Source organism: Eptatretus burgeri, chromosome 15 (genome assembly GCF_056783735.1).
Source record: "Eptatretus burgeri isolate ZD-2024b chromosome 15, Ebu_testis_v1, whole genome shotgun sequence".
Taxonomy (NCBI): Eukaryota; Metazoa; Chordata; class Myxini; order Myxiniformes; family Myxinidae; genus Eptatretus; species Eptatretus burgeri.
In genome coordinates, this window is record NC_140975.1 from 37,037,045 (window position 1) to 37,057,863 (window position 20,819).

At 45.2% G+C, this 20,819-nt stretch overlaps 1 protein-coding gene across 5 annotated transcripts in view; it reads left to right on the plus strand.

Moving 5' to 3' along the window:
- LOC147011936 (ATP-dependent RNA helicase with zinc finger domain-like) overlaps nucleotides 1-20,819 on the plus strand; it is a 310,053-nt gene that overhangs the window by 244,960 nt on the left and 44,274 nt on the right. For all 5 annotated transcript variants that reach the window (XM_085857677.1, XM_085857678.1, XM_085857680.1 and 2 more), the window contains exons 21-23: nucleotides 13,127-13,181; nucleotides 14,168-14,337; nucleotides 14,506-14,752. In XM_085857677.1, the coding sequence (XP_085713803.1) occupies nucleotides 13,127-13,181; nucleotides 14,168-14,337; nucleotides 14,506-14,752 (472 nt within the window). The remainder of the gene's footprint in view (nucleotides 1-13,126; nucleotides 13,182-14,167; nucleotides 14,338-14,505; nucleotides 14,753-20,819) is intronic.

Below are 20,819 nucleotides of genomic sequence, written 5' to 3' on the forward strand. Positions count from 1 at the left end.
GCTGAGCGCCAGACCATATACCACATTCCCATAAAGTTTGGAGATGATTCGATTAAAATTACTTAAAAAAATAAGGGTTTCGTCGACCTCCATGATTTACCGCAAAGTGACCTTGACCTTTGACCTTGACCTTCATGTGTGCTGAAGGGTATTGTAATAATGCTACGATATGTGTACCCACAAGAGTTTCCGATGAGAATTGTGCTCTACAGAGTGATATAAAGGTGAAAAATCCAATGATTACAGACAAACAAACAAAAAAACTTACCAAGTAACAGATCTTGCAAAAACGTTGTTTTGGCAAGATAACAAGCCGGTAGGCGGACATGGTAGTCATGGTAGTCGACTACCCAATAGAACCTGACGCGATGGGCCCGTTCGATGGGGAATGACCTGAGGATTAAGCACAAGAAAATTCATGATTCTATCTTCAAGGGTTAATGCTGCAGATTGTTTTTTCGTTAAAATACCCTCACATTTAGAGGTTTTTCAGCTGTTGCTAGGCAACGGAGGGCTCCATAGCAACGGTTCTTTCTCACACATAACTAGGACATACCATGAACCTACCATACCAGTTTCATGTATATCTGACTCATAGTCTCTGAGATATAACGAACTTCGTTTTTTTATTGTTTTCGACCAGAGTTCATTCAAAGTCTATCTTCTCCAACAGTTTTCATAGGATCCGGCTGGAAATTTTTGACAATATGGCTGAATGTACTGCCCACAGTCTCTCGTGGCCCAATTTTTGATTTTTGAAAAAAATAATTTTTTTATGATTTTTCCAAAATTTCAGTCCCGTTGCTAGGCAACGGTGGTGTCCATAGCAACGGTTCTCATTTGCACACAACTTGGTCATGGTATGAACCCACCAACCAAGTTTCATCGAAATCGCCATTGTATTAACTGAAATCGCCATTTTAAATACTGATAATAAGGGTAGAACAAATCAAAAAAAAAAAAAAATTTCAACGAGATCGACTACCCAACAGACAAACATATCGACGGAAGTACTGATAATAAGGGTAGATAAAAAAAAAACTTTTTTTTTCGACTGGATCGACTACCCAACAGACAAACATATCGACGGAAATGCTGATAATAAGGGTAGATCAAAAAAAAACTTTTTTTCTGACTGGATCAACTACCCAACAAACAGACAGAATTACTGACAATAAGGGTCACCTATTTAGGCGACCCAATAATTATAACTAAGAGTAAATAATGGCAAATAGGAAAATGCACCTTTTCATGACCTCCGCCATGGAAGGAGAAGGACGTTATGTTTTCACTCCTCTCTGTCTGTCTGTCTGTCTGTCTGTCTGTCTGTCTGTCTGTTGGGTCGCCGAAATAGGTGACCCTTATTGTCAGTAATTCTGTCTGTTTGTTTGGATGTTTGTTCGTTTGTCATCAGCATAATTGGTAGTAAACGTGGGCGGATTTTGATCAAACTCGGGTGGTAGGTACATCTTATGACCTAGTGCTTTGGAAATTGTGATGGTTGCTCGGGACGCTTTGGTTCCCTAGCAACAACCGAAAAACCTTCAAAATCGGTACCGTTCATGCGAAATAAATTCCGAAAGCCATAATCCCACGTAGGGTTATGAAATTTGGCACGAATGATCTACAGGTGATGCTCTATCAACTAGAGGGGGAGCACTCGGTAGAGTGCAAAATCTCTGCCGCCAATACTGCTGGGTCACTTAAGTGAACCTGATATCCTATTCATTGTTGGTCAAAACAGATCAGACTCCACTGAACCACGATTGAATAAACTAAACTAGATCTACGTGCATGTAGAAATGCCAAAAAAAAAAATCGAAATTTTTTTGAAAAAAAAGGTGCCAAATTTCTATTTTTTTTTTCTCCAACAAATTTTTTTTGGGGGTTGGAAATCACTTAAAACATGTAGAAATGCAAAAAAAAAAAACTTTTTCAAATAAAATCGAATTTTTTTTGAAAAAAAGTTGCAAAATGTTTTTTTTTTTACTATAACAAATTTATTTCTTTTTGGTTGGAAATCACTTAAAACATGTAGAAATGCAAAAACCAAAATTGAAATATTTTTTCAAAATGGCCGCCATAGCGGCCATATTGGACTTTGGACCAAGTCCAAAATCTAATGACATGATCCTTGGACGATACCTAATCCCCCCACCAAGTGTCGTCGAAATCCGTCCAGGAGTTTTTCCGTAATACTGTTCACAAACAAACAAACAAACAGACAGGGGTGAAAACAGTAACCTCCGTCCATCTTCGATGGTGGAGGTTAAATATATTAAGGTTTTTGTGATATATGGAATACTTTACGCGCAGTGCCCTCTACAATTAGGGTATGCGCGAAAATTGGCGAAAATTGAAGGCCCCTTAGCGACAAGGTGAGTGCATCGATACGAATGAAACTTTGCAGGTTCATGGTACTCAATGAGTACTACAACTTTGCCTCAGAACATATTGACCGATTTCGCTTAGGTCAGGGGTCAAAGGTCAATTAGTGCAAAAAACGATAATATGCGAGAGCTGGAGGTGCCTTCGCGCCAAATGCTACTCCTCCAAGGGTTATGGTCGGATGGTCATGAAAATTCACACTAATCGTCTGGAATACATTGTGCACAAATGATCCAGCCGGATTTTCGACTTAGATCTTTGTTCACCCACAACACCCCCTCGAACTTTGGGGATTTCCGATTTCAAACCGCATTTTCGGTACTCTTCATTCAAATGGATACCAAGTAGTTATCAGTAGATGGAACTGGATGAGATTTGATATACATAATCTTAAGGTGATTCCCTATCCGCAATGTGACATCCATTTTACTCTATATCTTATAGTTTCCATGCTCCGCGACCCATCGCCGCCTACCGGCTTGTCTGTTGGGTAGTCGATCTATCTACCCTTATTGTCAGGTTTTCCGTCGTTATGTCTGTCTGTTGGGTAGTCGATCTATTTACCCTTATTGTCAGGTTTTCCGTCGTTATGTCTGCCTGTCTGTCCAGGCCAATACTCCATTAATCATAGGCCGATTTTAATGAAACTCTGGTGGTAGGTTCATACCATGACCTAGTTGTGCGCGTTTGAGAACCGTTGCTATGGACTCCTCGGTTGCCGAGCAACGGGCCTTTGAAATTTTCAAAAATATCTAAAAAAATTAAAATATCGAAATTCAAAAATCAAACTATGATCGTTTGTGGGCAACACATTCAGCCTCCTTGACAAAAAAAATTCAGCCCACTCCCATGAAAACTGTGGGAGAAGATAGACTTTGAATGAACCTTGGTCGAAAAAAATTAAAAAACGAACTTCGTTATATCTCAGAGACTGAGTCAGACATACATGAAACTGGTATGGTAGGTTCATGGTATGTCCTAGTTATGTGTGAGAAAGAACCGTTGCTATGGACGCTTTTGTTGGCTAGTAACAGCTGAAAAACGACTAAATTCAACTTGATCGACCTCCCGTGTCCGCCTACCGGCTTGTCTATCTGTCTGTGTGCAGGATATCTCAAAAAGTTGGTGATGGATTTAGATGAAACTTGGTGGACAGGTTGGGTGTGTGGCAAGGACGAATTGGTTAGATTTTGGTGAAGATCCAAATCCGGATCCAACTCCTAGAATTTTTTAAGTGATTTTCACCATTGAGACATTGGGCCAAAAATGATATACAGCACAATATCTCAAAAAGTTTGGGACGGATTCAGACGAAACTTGGACACATTGGGTGTGTGACAAGGAAGAATTGATTCGATGTTGGTAAAGATCCGAATCCGGATCTGGATACGAGAATTATTTCGTTTTTAAAGTGATTCTTCACCATTGAGAGAAATGGCAAAAACGATATACAGCATGATATTTCAAAAAACATATTGGGCCCGATATGTTCTCGTGGATCGGGCATTGTGTGGCGGAGTTATGCGCTCTATCGAGTGCCCTTCTAGTTGATTATGATTTATGCATCCATCATAGGTCTTCTTGACAATCCCTTCTCTTTTAAATGCGCAACGTTTGCAACAACCCTCCCTCCCATTTCCTTCCCTCTCTCCCACCTCTCTCCCCCTTCCCTGACCTCTTGCATACATAATCTGATGATGGCCATTTATACCTATGTACCCCATACTTAATACGTTTTCTGCAACATACAAATCGAATAATTTTTCATATTGGTTACCATGATTGTCTTATATTCGGTTACCTAGGTGTCTTCCTGAGAATTGGTAAAAATATTCGTCACAAATGACACGCGGTACATATATAAGAACATCACACATTGACCTTCTCAAATGAGATACGTGGCTGCTATATTCTGAGCATACACCGACCTTATGCTTGAACCTCAGCTGGGTGCTGTTAACTCCCCTTTCTCTGCAATGTATCTTTGGAGAATCTATGGTTGCGCGAGTAAATCTGAGAGGCCGTTCACCTAATCAAGGTAGCTGGCATTACTCAGACACAGGCTTTGGCTGGAACCTTATTGAAGCCACCTTAGACACTGTAGGTGCTCAGAAATGAGGCGACGGCACTTTTATTTGAATGCGATTCTCTCCTGGGCTTTCCATCCAGAGATTATTTATGAGCCATGTCATCAGTGTGGCAATGACTATTCATCACATTTGATCGTTTCCTTGCTTCTCCAACAGGTCCATTCTCCAATTTCTCAATCGGCTTTGAAATGTACCTTATGTTGACAAGCTGATGGAGCTTTGATGAAGCACCAGTGTTGGCGCAGGTTTCTTTTCATTCACCAAAACGCTAATATCACTCTCACATTATTTATAACAGATTTTTATGGTTTACATGTGTAATTTGTTTGAGCAGATACCTGGATCATAATTGTGGAATGACGGAAGAGAGTAAAGGCCCTGTCACACCTTGACGATTTATCCAACATATGCCTGACATATGCAAAATTGGGCTAAAACACCGGCACACGTCGAATATGTTATGGGTAAGTTTGTATACATTAAGAGCATGCTGAAAAACACTGCCATACGTCATAGTACGCTGGATTTCATCGTTGTACTTTGCGGTTGTCCTCAAATTTTAGCATGCTTGAAATTTTACGACGTATGCCAGCGTATGACTCAAACGTTCCGCTACGCTGGCCATAAGTTGTAGGCACGTTATGCGATCGTTGACACACGTCGACACACGTTACTTGTAAGTTACTCATAAGTCGAAACGCATCGAGGTAACGATTAGCGTACCCGAAACTTATTTATAACCTATGAGTAACGTGTTGTAGGCACGTTACACGATCGTTGCACACACGTCGAGGCACATTACTTGTAAGTTACTCATAAATCAAAACACGTCGAGGTAATGCTTAGCGTACCCAAAAGTTATTTCTAACCTATGAGTAACGTGCTTTGAACCTATGTGTAACGTACCTCCAACGCATATTGACGTATGTAGACGTATTTGATTGACGTCTTCCGGACGACCACAGAACTTACTGAACGTGTTTCTAATTTACAGCAACCGTATAATGGCGTATTGGCAGCGTTAAAAAACAACAACAACAATAACTTCCGATATTTCGTCACGTACCGTTGCGTCATGTCTGATTGCCCCTTCAGTTTGCTCATGTCTTCTTCTTAGTTCCTCCTCTGTGAATATTTTCTGTTTGAGGATATTGTCACGTCGACGTCAAAACTTAAAAGCAAATGTCCGAATATATTTTAAAATTCGTGATAGACAAAAAAAATAAAAAATAATTAAAAAAAACAACAGTTTCAGATATTTCGTCACGTGCCTTCATGGAGCTAAGGAGAAAAAAGAAAATGTGCCTTGACGGAGAAAATAATTTTCGGGTCTGCTAAACATTACCTCGACGTGTTTCGACTTATGAGTAACTTTCAAGGAACTTGTGTCAACGATCGCATATCGTGCCTACAACTTATTCCCAGCGTAGCGGAACGTGTGAGCCATACGGCGAGTTCGTCGTAAAATTTTCAGCATGCTTGAAATTTCACAACGTACTAAACGTACCACGAAATATGACAGCGTACTTCATCGTTTTTCAACGTGCTCTTAACGAATACACAACTTACCCATACCGTATTCGACGTGTGCCAGCGTTTTAGACACATTTTTCATAGGTCGGCATACGCTCGCTAAATCGTCAAGGTGTGACCGCGATGTTGACACTTCCAATTCTCAGGCGGTTATGATTTAAATCGGCGAGCGGCAGGTTTTTAACTGGCTACGCCACGAGTTCGTCGGCGATACGTGCAGCGCGCTACGCCTAAGTTAAACTATCGTTGGGCAAAGGTTGTGAACGCCGACAACAGGCGAAGCATTCGTTGGTATAAGTTATCTATAAGACAACGAAACGTTCTGTGCCCGTTACTAATATGCTATGCATACGACCAAAACGTTATGAATACGACCAAAACTTTAAAAAAAAAAAACGTCAAAATTTCAGCGTACGCAAACGTTTTACATACATTTTTATACGTTACCATTGCTGGCTAAATCGTCGAGGTGTGACAGCGCCTTAAGAGAGGCCTGGGTAAAGAATTGCACTCGTTCAGAATTTGGAATTACATTTTGGATCGCTTTTACATTTTTACCACACCTTTCATCATGGATGTGCATGACCAAAGAAGCTGGTTTAAATCCTTGTGCTGGTTACTTCCTTTTTTTTTTTTCTTTTTTCTTTTTTTCCTGGAAGCACACCCCTACATAATCTGACAGTGGTCACTTATGCATGATAAATGCTTTATAACGTTCCAAAGGCAAGTGTGCTACTTTGCAAAAGCTGTTTCTACACATTAATTATATTTTTAAGTTTACACATTTTAATAACACGTTTGGGCGAGGGTATACAATAAGCTATCGATACACCTTAACACGGATTTTGCCAAAGACGGAAAACCTCCTTGGGGAGGTGGGTGCGGGGGGGGTGGTGGGCTGCAAATTACATCACTACAAACTCCGTCGTGTGATCCTTAGACCTCCTGACAGGTTTGGTTGAGATTGGATAAGTAACGACCGAGTGTATCGTGGTCAGACAGACATCAAATTGTGTATTTTAGTATGATAATTCTCCTAAATATGAAGCGTCTGGAAAAAAAGTCGGACTTAAAGATGAAGAACACAATTAACGCAATGGTCCGAAATTTGTATAAACCTCGACTTGCAAATGTTGAGATAAAAATATAAATATAAATGAATGATATATACATTGGGCCAGCAGTGTCGTTTAGAGGTATGCACACTTAATTCTAAGCTGTCTGTCCTGAATTTGAATGTCAACCCAGCTTTAAAATGTCATCCTGGTGTTTTGCACTCAGGGTCATGCATACATGTGTGAATCATCATTACACACACACACACGCACACACGCACACACACACACACACACACACACACACACACACACACACACACACGCTATTGCTTGCTCTCACTTTTGCAAGCCAGCCATTATTATTTATTTATTTATTTCGAATTTACTAAAGCATCAAGAACATTGCTGTAGCAAACACCTGAGAGTGCACCACAGCAATGATGGGCCAAGTGGCGTTATTTCCTTGCTTGAAGTCAGTTTCTTGATTTTTCAGATGTTGAAACACACATACAGTACAGACAGAATTGCCTTGTGGGAATGGGGGGAGGGGAGGGGGTGAGGGAGTTGTGCCCATGACCTGACCCTGGGCACTCCCAGCGCATATGAAATATTTGGTTGACATTGGTCAAGGATTGTGGAATTGTATAGAAATCAAAGAAAAGTCTTCAAACTGATTCAATGACAGTGTCACACACAGAGATGACTTGCTCATATATCTAATATATTCTAACAACTCATTCTAACGACTGACTCACTGACACTAACTGATATTAGAAGATCGGTGCCTTCCGGGTATGTGTATACATACATATTGTTGTGAATTTGCGCCCGCCGGCGTGTGAACGGCCACGTAACTCGAATCGCGGCACGTCGCCCACCGGACGGACAATTCTGTCGTGACCCTCTCGGAACAACGCCGGGAGCTAGTCACGGGTGGGGGTTTAACCTCACCACGATCGTGCCAATTGCCCACCCGCGCAGGATAGGGTTGCTCGCCAAATTCGATCTACCTAAGTACCTGCGCGAATGGTCGACTGGGCGATCGTACCACACCACATGCCGACTCCGGACACGAACCGCTTAAGCGGTCTGTTCCGTGCTACAGTGATAACCGAGCGGTGTTATCGTCGGCCTTGACGGTTCCGATTAATTACCGGGATGTTGCACCCACTACGAACCCCTTACGTGAAGCAGGATGGAGAGTCAATAGATAAAAGACGAAGCGAAACGGGCACAGTTCAACAAGCAAGCATTTTATTCACACGCACACACAGACAAGCACGGAAGGCACGTATTTACAGCCATACAATTATGCACAAAAAGCAAATGTAATACAACCGACTAACGCATACACACGGCAACACTTACACAGTTTTACTTCACAGACGGCGCCAACACACATTTACACACAAGCAAAAGAAAGAAGCCACCCTCATAGACAAGGAGGCAGACAGGCCCGTAGGCCAAATGTGCGCGGGACCTAGAGGAGCGGCCAGGTCCGCGAGACCAGGGAGGTCTTACCCGCGTCCTCGTGACGCGTTGGAGGGCAAGCCGCAAATGTCCGCGCCGCTGTGCCCCGACTCCGTGCCCCTTAGCGGGTTTCGTTGGCACCACGTTTGGGGTGGGGGAGGAATGCCCCCCCTTGCACTGTCTCAGCATGGATGGGGGGCGGGGAAAGGGGAAGTTGTTGATGCCCTGAGGGAGGGGAGTGGCTGGCTGAATTGGGTCCTGCGACGAGACGAGCGATCCCCCACACCGCAGCCTCGTCGCCGACTGCCGTCCTCCTGGCCTGGGATCCGAGCTCCCCTGCCCCGACCAGCCGCCCGCAGCTCCACCGCGCGCACTCGACTCAACTCCACCAATGCGACGCTCCTTGTCTCCAAAAGCAACTCCTCGATGACACTCTCCTCGCGAGTCGCTTTGCGCTCGTCATTTTATAGCTCTCAGGAGGCGCCGACATGCAAATTCCCGGATCAGAACGCGATTGGAGGCGGGGGCACACCGCCCCCCCCCCGGTCAGCCATTGGTCGGGCAAAAATGGGCGTGAACCTCCCCTGATCCTAAAATTTGCATAGATGGACCTCGATGGAATTCACCTACACGCGCCTGGAGACGGGGCCAAGCCGCCTCGCGCTTGCCCATTGGACGGAGGAGAAGTGGGCGTGAAGCATTCCTGATCCGCGGATCGACGCGTTCGGCCTCCATGGCCGAACGGCTCCGGGAACACGACGTTTGGTGTTGACTGGTGGTGTTTGGGAATGGTTGTAGAAGCGATGATGTCGGGTGAAGTTGTGAAGGTAAAGGTGAAGGTGGTGGTGTTTGCGAATGGTTGTAGAAGCGATGATGTGGTGGAGGTGGAGTCGTTGTAGTGTGGTTGGCGCTGTGGTGGGGATGGCGTGGTTGTTGAGATGCTGTTTGTTTGAAATAAAAGATAGAACAGAAAAATGGCTAACTCAAAGCGTCGCAGCCCGGATGGATCACATAAATTCCCTCTATACAACGGGTTTGGGCTAACTACACATGTACTTACAGAGATATCTCACCTGAGGGCCCTTTATGGTGTAATGCGAATTTCCACAACCGTAACAATATATATATATATATATATATATATATATATATATATATATATATATATATATATTTATATATTTATATATTTATTTATGTTTTTTTTTTGCCGATCAAGAAACCGCATGCCTCTAAGGCAATGGCATCCATCATACAGTGGTCCCCAGATAGTTATTTCATTAATACACGTGCAGTGAGACCTTTCCCTCATGTCTAATGGATCAAACGGGACGAAGTGCGTTGTGTGGATCTCATAGTTAGGTCTGATTATATCTCTTCCTTCATACCAACTCTTTTCCTCTTATTCCTGAAATAAATCCAAGCAGGCACCACACCCAGAAGGCTGCTTCTGAAAACTGCAGCAACACCCTCCACCTATAAATGTCCTCACGGAGACCAAAGGAAGCATAAACTACATGATGGAAAAAATCCTCCGCTGCAAGATACGGTGCCTAAGGGAATAGTAGAACCATACATTAAATCCCAACACCGTACAAGACGCACGCGGCACGCTCTTTTCAACCCTAATAATTATATCCAATCCTTTCCTTCAATCCATGACACAGCTCGGAGCCGGCACCACGCTCAAGCAGCCACTTGTGAGGATCACACTGTGATAAATAACCAAATGCACCAATAGTGGACCCGCGTGCAGCCCCATGATATTTATCATTGCACAGCACGGGGCACGAAGAGTGCACCTCTTAATTCGGGTCTGCGCACTGATTACAATGGCATCTTACCATCGCACTGTTCGTGACACAAATAGCGCACCTCTTTGTTTGGGTCTGCGTGCTGGTTCACAACGGCATCTTACCGTCGATTTTCACTCGCCACCGCGGCCACCAATGTCTTCCACGGACGACAGACATCCTCCCGCACCTCCTCCTCGATGCAGCCGCCACCAAGCAGAGGCATGCGGTGCAGCCCAGATGGCTTCCGGCCGTGGCGGATGGACCGTGCAGTGGCCGGAACCCAATGGGAGCGCCCGATTCAGGTGACTACGCATCGCTTCAGGGCGGCGTTCCGCCCTGCACAGCAGGGCCTATAAAGGACGGACCGCGAAGCCATCCGCAGTCGTCGTCGTGGTTGTCCTCTTCATATTTGCCTGGCCTTGGATCGATCTCTGCATATGCCTGCTGCTCTGCAAGTCCCATCTGCCACTCTGCCCGCTCGCTCTCGATCTCCGCCTTCTCTGGAATGTCTACTCCCTCGCCGCTGGCTCTACCCGCCCACCTTCTCTTCCTACCTCTCGCCGCTAGCTTCACCCATCCACCTGACTCCGCCTGCTTGACTCCGCCTTCTCCACCCACTCATCTGGTTCCACATAAAGTCCCTCCCTCACGCCTGATAGTCTTGCCCATTCTCTGGATCGGTACAGACGCTGCGCCGGCACCGTAGCCAATCAGGAGACGACACGCCAACTCTCAAGGAAGGATCTTCAGCGGAGCCTTCCCCCCCCCCCCCTCCAAACGTAGCACGGTCGATCAATCGTGCAAGGTATTACAAGACCGTTAGCTTCATCTCCTCTCCTTTCTTCTAATTAACTCTTCTTTATCGGTGTGTGTGTGTGTGTGTGTGTGTGTGTGTGTGTGTGTGTGTGTGTGTGTGTGTGTGTGCGTGCGTGCGTGCGTGCGTGCGTGCGTGCGTGCGTGCGTGCGTATATATATATATATATATATATATATATATATATATATATATATATATATATATATATATATATATATATATATATATATATATATATATATATATATATATATATATATATATATATATATATATATATATATATATATATATATATATATATATATATATATGTATGTATGTGGCGAGGACAAATTAATTAGATGTTGGTGACGATCTGGATCTGGATACGATAATTATTTAAATATTTAAAGTAATTATTCACCATTGAGAGACCAAAAACGATACATAGCATATTTCGAAAATGTATTGGGCCTGATATGTTCTCGTGGATCAGGTATTGTGTGGCTGAAGTATGCACTCCACCGAGTGCCCTTCTAGTCTCATGATGTTTTCACTTTATTTGCAGTTGTTTTTGAAGCTATTTTATCTTTGAAGATCATATTTCTCCGTTGTGTGTTTTTATTTGTTGGTTGTTTTCAAGGCTAATCGATTAGGAGCCATTTCTTTCTCTAAACATGGAAAGTGCTTGTGGTTTTTCGCTTGCTTGTTATTCGCTTACTGGCTGCTTCCAATATTAACGTGTGTTCGGTATCCCATTTACAATGGACGTGTGTTAGGTATCTCATTTACATCCGTGATTGGTTGTTTTGCATTTGCGCATGCTTATACACAACCTTTGGTATCGTTCAGTCATAATCCAGCTGTCCATTGCACACATTAATGGACTTGCTTTGAAGCCAGTTCATTCAGAATGTGCAATGAGCAATTAAAATTCAGCAGTGCAGAATGCACTGACAAGAGCTAGCCAAAGGCTTTTACATTTAGGATGGCAAGCACAGCCAAGCGAATGGATGGGTTCCATCCTGGTGGCCTGTAACTTTCAATCCATCACTCGCTTCTCATGTTGGTTGTAATCCCCATTTGCGGGTTTCAGGAGGTGTAACGGAGTCCTCCAAGTACTTGGAGTATCCACCTCCGTTTCAGGATGGGATCACGTTTCATGGACCAAGTTGTGGAAGTTTCGTCGTTCTCATATTTTTGTTCTGAGGTCTCTTAAACTGAGCTTCGTCATTGAATCCCAAACAGCCTCTAATTGGTTGTTCGTTTGTCGCAATATTTCCTGATCGTTTTACAGATCTCGGTGAGGTTCTACTTTATTACTCCACTTCTAATGTGATACTTGATTTTAAATTAAAAAAAAAATATTCATTTGGTTTTGACTGTTACCCCGATGGCTTGATATATCGTTCGATGACTACAAGCTGTTTAACTACTATCCCAAATGGATTTTGAAGCTTCTTGGCAAGCGGATTTGTTGCTCAGTTTGAAGATTGAGCAGTTACAGATGCATCTCCACCAGGAGGGAAGCTTGCAAATTTCCCAGAATTTGTGAACAAAAGGGCAATAACAATAAATTTTCAGGCAGCTGTGAATTGAGAAGCGATGTGGTTGTAACATTCGATCAAGTGGCACCCAAATATAACCAAATGGCAATATTATGGCAGTCTTTGCAGAATAGCAATAACAAACAAGCTATCAAAGAAGAGCCATGGCTTCGAATATCATCTTCAAAGGAAAGAGATTTTGACATTCTGTAATTGAAGTTGTATGTTTGAATATTGGCACTGCTCTCAGATTTTGCATTGTCATGCATGAAAGTTATTTTTCAAGGCAAATTGATAAACCAGTTGCAGGGGAAGCATATCAAGTGCTTGCTATGAAGATACACATATGACTTTACAAGTTACTAATTTTTCTTTTATTCACATGCAATGCTTATTTAACGTTTTCCTTGCTTGTGCTTTTTATTCCCCATCCCTCGAAACTCAGACAAAGAACTGTGCACAAAAAACGAATCAGCAAGGTGCGGTGGAGGGCCTCGAGGGTGAGTATGCTCCTTGTATGAAAGTTTGACTTTAATTGTCGAAATCTCAAGCACTGTGAACGGTGTCCTGAGGTCGTCGAATAATACTTGCTTTTATTTGTTTCCTTTTTTCCTCCTGATTCTCAATCGAGGCTCATGGAAGAGCAAGGTTGATATATTTGCCTGCATTTTCACAATTCTGAATCTGGATGCACGACGCACAGGTGCACATCGGGCATCGTACGGTCATCGTACGTCTTACAACGCACAGATGGACTGTTTTCACGGACACTATGTTTGATTTAATTAGATGCACAAATTTGTTTTTTCAATTCAAAAGTTTTGCTTCAGACAAGTTATTTTTATGTTGGCTTTGAGACCCAATGTACACCCAACTATCGACCATTATGGCTCCACGTCCTCACAAATGTGTACATGTTTTGTTAACAGAGAAATCTCCAGGATTTTTGTTGTGTTTTTCCACTCAATTTTCCACATGGTAATGTCTTTATATACTCTGTATTCCCACTGTTCCATCTATTATGAATGCGAACGAAGCAATATCCTTCAGCCCAAGCTCCCCCGCCCCTTTCCCCTCATCCATACGGGCGCATTTTCCCCGCTCTCGTGTCCGTCACAGACTGCTTTGCATTTTGAGTAATATCCCAAGAGACGCCAACCCGCAACCACGCACGGAAACTTCATTCCAGTGTGTCGATTGTCCTACATAGCCACTGCATGATACGTTTGTATTGCCGTGGTGTCATGCCTGTGTGCATAGAAATTCACACTTTCACTTTACACGTTTTCTATCGATTTTGATTGCTTATTTGTTTGTTTTGTTGGCTTCTTTGGCTGTGCATTTACGCATCTTCATGTTCATTATCACGGAAATCCACCCATGTTGAAGGTGCAACTCATGTCCTATGTTATTGTGTGCATAAAACAAAGGTTGATGGCATTCATGTTCTTGATGTTTGATGGAGGCCTGTCTCCCTTTACTACAGACTTCATCAGGCCTGGTGACAACTTGAACCCACTGTTCAGTCGAAAACTACCTGAACCTGGTATATATCCGCCCCAAAGCCTGGTACCTGGCAGCCCTTTGCTGCACGCTGACCGCCAAGCACCCTATGCTCCACCAAACTATCCTTGTAATGTGCTTATTCCTCTGCCCGTAAGCATCTCCACCCTCTTTATTGGTGTTCACATTCAAACTTGATCGTTTAATTCAACTTGTTATTAGTTGTAATTATTTGTCCTTTCACCAAGTTACAACCCTGTAATAATTAATGTAACCATTCATGTGAATATATACCTCCTCGCCTCCTCTGCTGCCCTGCAGTGCCCACAGGTTGGCTGGCATGGCCCAGTTGGCCTCGATTCCCAGGTATTTTCACAACAGGCAGCCGCGCTAGCATATCAACTCACCTTGCTTCAGACGAGCCAGCGGAATGCCCAGTTGCAATCTCAAAGGAGCCATGTGCCACCCCAACAGCAAGCTGCCACCAGGGAGAGCCCCATACTGCCTCGATACAGAGCATCAGGACAGCAACCGGAGGAAATTGAGGATTCAGCTGTGGTCGGAGAAGGTCTGTTGGCTTTGTAACTTCATGTTTTTTTTTTCACTTGCACTCATGTCAATCTATAACAATCATGTTCGACACGAAGTCTTCTACCTTTTCCTTTTATATATTTTTAAGGCTTTTCTCTCGTGCCAACTATCTTCGACAACAGCTCTGTGCCAGGCAAATGACACGTTTTACTGTGGATGTGCACTGAGACCAAATTTCGTTTAATTCCTTGTCATGGTCTCTTGGATGCATCGCCAACTGCTTCTTGCAGCATCCCATCCTTCTGTCTGGTGTGACATAAGGCTCGCTTTCCCATTTGTACTTATCCCTCCAGCTTCCATCCTGGTTCGAATGCAGGATGCTGCATGACGTTAAAAGCTTTTACCAACAAACAATAACTCCAGACATTTAAGGTTATCCTGTGTTGTGATCACAACATAAATTATTTGACATTGTGATCAGGATAATAGCAATTAGGCTTTTTAATTTTCACATTTACTTTACATACCTGTGAGAAATCATCAAAGCTGTGCCGTTTCGAATTTTGTTCTGTGTTAGGTGTGCTGTTACTCCTACCTTTCAAAACGTTTCAAATTCAAAGCTGTGCATGTGATACCAGGTGAAAATCCCATCAACTGTCTTTCAATATGTACTAACATCCTTGTACTCCATGTAAAAGTACATTGATGTCTCCTCGTTTCCTTTGCTGCAAAAGGTTATATGTACAAGCTCTCCCAAAGACCCTGCGGCAGAAGCAGCAAAAATTGGAAGACATGCATGGAGCATATCCACGTGTAATATCTGGAACAGTCTCCCCCTTTCCTTACTGTCCCTTTTACGAAGAACTGATGCAACTGTGTGCATATTGATAGAGGTACTCAGGTTGTCATACATACTTAATAGACATACTCACATTGTAACAGACATACTGGAAGTCCTCTCACCTTGCTATCTGCAAGTCCTCTCACCATCCTCACATCGGGAAGTTCTCTACGCTGTGGATGCTTTCCTGGAAAAGACGATGTTTGGCGAAACAACTTCAATTAAATCCTATTTTACCATTGACTTAATAATAAAAATTTAGAATATGTTCCTGGGGGCATATTTTGGACAAAATGCATTGAAAAAATATTAAATAAGGACCAAAAATATATTATAACAACCAACCATGGCTTGCTGAAAAGGTTTCCAGAGCTGAACCCTCACCCTCATGAGTGGACACTTGGGGGGTCTGGGTGCTTTGGGGGGTCCTGAAGAGTTGTGGAGTGCCTTCAAGACCACCGTCCTTGATGTTGCCGGTGGATGTCTTGGAGCTCACCGCAGGGCAAAGAAGAATTTTGTCTCTCAAGGGTCACTGGATACCATTGACCAGAGTTGCAGGGCCAGGCTGAATGGCAGAGCTGAGCTGTTCAGGGAGCAGAGGCGTAAAACTGTACGTGCACTGAGGGTGGACAAGGAGGCCTATGTGCAAGGAATCTGTGAGGGGGTAGAGCATCACCTGTGGACAGGTGATTCTCGTCCCGCTTACAGGGGAATTCGCGCATTGCGTTCATCCAAGCCCATCCCTCAGAGCACTGCAGTTTGAGCAGAGTGGTAGGCTCTTGACAGAGGAGTCTGAAGTGAAGGCCCGCTGGGCCGGTTACTTTGAGCGGTTGTACCAGGCTGATCCCCCAGCTGTCGAGTTGGACGAAAAGGGTGTTACATTCCCTGTTGCTGACCCTCGAATCAACTGTGGTCCACCTTCGCTTGTGGAAACACGGGCTGTGGTGAACCAGTTGAAACAAGGCAAAGCTCCAGGGATCTGTGGCATCCATGCTGAACTTCTCAAGGCTGGTGGAAGTGCTGCACTCGTGTCGTTGCATGCAGTTTTGTGCTCTGCCTGGAACACAGGCATCATCCCAACTGACTGGAAGAGGGGCCTTGTTGTCCCTCTCTGGAAAGGCAAGGGTGATCGCCAAGACTGCAACAACTACCGAGGGGTGACGCTGCTCTCAGTGCCCGGCAAGGTCTTTGCTCAGATAATTCTTGATAGGGTTCACCACCATCTGCTTGAGCACCGGCGTCCAGAGCAGTCAGGCTTTACACCAAAGGGGTCAACGATTGACCGTATCCTTACTCTTCCTGTCCTCACCGAACGCAGACGAGAGTTTCGGCAGGGGCTGCTTGCAGCCTATGTTGATCTCTGTGAAGCGTTCGATTCAGTGAATCGGGATGTCCTCTGGAGGATTCTTGGTCTTCGTGGGGTGCCACCAAAACTGATCGATCTGATGTCTGAACTTTACTCTGGTACTGACAGTGCTGTGAAGTGTGGTGGTACCATCTCTGACTTATTTCCAGTTGTTACTGGAGTTCGTCAGGGGTGTGTACTTACCCCCACACTTTTCAGCACTTGTATGGACTGGATTTTAGGGAGGATGTCGGAGAGATCAAGCTGCGGTGCATCGTTTGGTAATGTCAAGATCTCGGACCTTGATTTTGCAGATGCTGCAGTCATCTTTGCGGAGACTTTAGACATCCTTTTGGGGGCCCTCGAGGTGCTGAATGAGGAGTCGGAGCCGCTGCGATTACGGGTTTCTTGGGTCAAAACTAAGATCCAGGCTTTCGGTGACATCTTGGTTGCTGCTGTCCTGTCTGTGTCTGTTTGTGGTGAGGATGTTGAGCTAGTGGAGAGATTCACTTACCTTGGCAGTGATATTCATGTCTCTGCTGGCTGCGAGTCAGAGGTCATTAGACGTCTGGGTCGGGCCTGGGGAGTCATGGATTCACTGGATCATGGGGTGTGGCACTGTCGGTACCTGTGCGGGAGGACGAAAGTCCGAGTCTTCAGGTCCTTGGTACTTCCAGTCTTGCTCTATGGATGCGAGACTTGGACTCTGACCAAGGATCTGAGATGGAGACTTAATTCCTTTGGTTTCCAGGTCTCTTCGGAGAATCCTTGGCTATCGCTGGTCGGATTTTGTGTCCAACGAGCGGTTGCTGAGAGAGACTCGGATGAGATTTGTTACCTGCATAGTCCGTGAGCGTCAGTTGCAGCTGTATGGACATTTGGCTCGTTTTCCTGACGCTGATCCTGCTCACCAGATTCTCTCAGTGGGGGAGTCTCATGAGTGGAGGAGGCCAGTGGGCCGACCATGTGCCTTGTGGTTGCAGCAGGTTGACCATCATCTCAAGGAGATGGGAATGGGCCTGGCATCTGCCTGGGGGATGGCCAGACGGAGGCCCCTGGAGTACCGGTGGAAAGTGGACGCAGCGACGCGCTGTTCTGGCACATACTCCCATACCTGACCTGACCTGACCCTCACCATGCTCTTTGTTTGTCTTGAAATAGTAATTTTGCATTATCCTGTATCATACCTGGGAATCGAGACCAACTGGGCCATGCCAGCCAACCTGTGGGCACTGCTGGGCAGCAGAGGGCACAAGGAGGTATATATTCGCATGAATGGTTACATTAATTATCACAGGGCTGTAACTCGGTGAAAGGATATATATATATATATATATATATATATATATATATATATATATATATATATATATATATATATATATTGTTGCGGATTCGCGCCCGCCGGCGTGCGAGCGGCCACGTAACTCGAATCGCGGCACGTTGCCCACCGGACGGACAATCCCGTCGTGGCCCTCTCGGACTAACGCCGTGAACTAGTCACGGGTGGGCCTTTCGGCCTCACCACGATCGTGCCAATCGGCCCGCCGCGTGGGATAGGGTTGCTCGCCAAATTCGACCTACCTAAGTACCCACACGGAGGGTAGACCGGGCGATCGCACCTCGCCGCAGGTCGACTTCGGACACGGGCCACTTTAAGCGACCCGTTCCCTACTATCGGGATAACCGAGCGGTGTTATCGTCAACCTCGACGGTTCGATTAATTATTGGGCGTATTTAGCCCACGCCCAACCCTTTACGTGAAGTAAGATGGAGATTCAATAAAAGAAAAGACGAAGCGAAACGGGAAAAACAGTTCAACATAAAGCACATTTATTCCGCGGCAAACGGAAAGCACACATATACAATTATGCACCAAAAGCAAATGTAACAAAAGAAGAAACACAACAATTATGCACCAAAAGCAATTGCAACAAAAGAAACACAATGCAGATCTACTACCGACTACCGAGCACACGGCAACACTTATACAGTTTTACTTCACAGACGGCGCCGACAACACATATACTCAAAGCAAAAGAAAAAGGAAGGGGCCACCCTCAACGATGAGGGGGCAGACGGACCTGGGGCCGAGACCGCATCGAGCCTACCCGTCTGGTGATGAGCCGCAAAATGGCGGTGGCGCCCCGACTCCGCGGGCCTCGCTGGCACTGCCTGGAATGGGGTGGGAACGGGGCCCCCTTCTCACACTATCTCAGCGCGGGGGGAAACAGGGGGGGGGGGTTGTTGATGCTCGGGGGGGTGAGGATATCTGGCTGGCTTGGGTCCTGCGACGAGCGACGCCACTGCGACCTCGACCGCGTTACCGGCCTCCCCTCTCCGCAGCTCCCCGACTCTGACATGAGCGCCGACCTCCACAAAGATTCTTGGCTTCTCCAGCCTCTCCGGACCCCGACAGACACTCTCTCGACTGATTTCGCCGCCGCCACAACTCTCCAACTCTTTCCTCTTCTCAACTCTTTAACTCTTCCCAACCGCCTCCAACTGCCCGACTCTTCCCAACTGCTCAACTCTTCAACTCTTCCCAACTGCCCAACTCTTCAACTCTTCCCAACTGCCCAACTCTTCAACTCTTCCCAACTGCCCAACTCTTCAACTCTTCCCAACTGCCTCGATTCGCTCCGCGCTCGGCGCTTTATAGTGCGACAGGAGAAATCATATGCAGATTCCCGGACCAGGAACGGCCCGGGGGCGGAGCCACGCTCCCCATTGGACAGAGGAAAAGTGGGCGTGAATCATTCTTGATCCGCGAATCTGCATATAGCGATTATACTCCGACGCGCCTGGAGGCGGGTCCAAATCGCCCCACGCTCGCTGATAGGACGGAACAGAAGTGGGTGTGAATCATTCTTGATCCGATTTCTCGGAAAGGCTGGTGTTTTTGCACCCGCTGCTCGGTGCGCGCCCTGTACGAGTCCAGGATCGGTGCCCACAAGCGGCGCGGGAATGGCGGTGATGCGATGGTTGCGAGAGCGAGATGTGACGGTAAAGGTCGTGGCTGTTGGCGTTGTTGTTGTTGTGAAGCGGCGTTGCGGTTGGTGGTTGGTGTGTGAAAGCAGTTGTGGAGAAGGTGGATGTTGTGAAGGCGGTTCTGGAGAAGGTGGCTGTGGTTTTCGAGATGCGGTTGGTGGTGGTTGTGGTGGTAGTAATGGCGGTTGGTCCAAAATAAAGATAGTAAAAGAAAAACGGCTATCTAAAAGGGTCGCAGCCCGAATGAATGACATTTATTCCCTCTAAACAACGGGTTTGGGCCTAACTACACATATACTTACAGAGATATCTCACCTACGGGACCTGAATGGTGGTTTGCGAATTTCGTCCACCACAACAATATATATATATATATATATATATATATATATATATATATATATATATATATATATATTTACACCAGAGGTGTTGTCCACCAGATGGCGTTCTCCTTGGGTTAAATTAAGGCGGTCCCTTCGGATGGGTGCCTGGGATGTCCAATCCCTAAGAGAGGATGACCACCTGTCTCTTATCATCTGATCTCAAGCACTTGAACATTGGTATTGCAGCACTCATCAGAGAGGAGAGAGTGGGAGAGTCAATGTGGGAGTAGGGAGCTGTACTGTATTGGGAGGGGCTCGAGCAAGGTTGCGAGAGAGAGGAGAGGAGAGGAGAGGAGAGGAGAGGAGAGGGACAGGACAGGGAGTTAGCAAAAATAATATATTGTGCTTTATGAACAACACACACACACATTGACCTGGGAGGGCTCCATTCCACTTTCTGGAACCCATTTCTGGAGATAGCAAACACACACACACACACACACACACACACACACACACACACACACACACACACACACACACACACACACGTCATGGTAATATAGTTTGTGTACGCACACACGCATAGAATACATAAAAT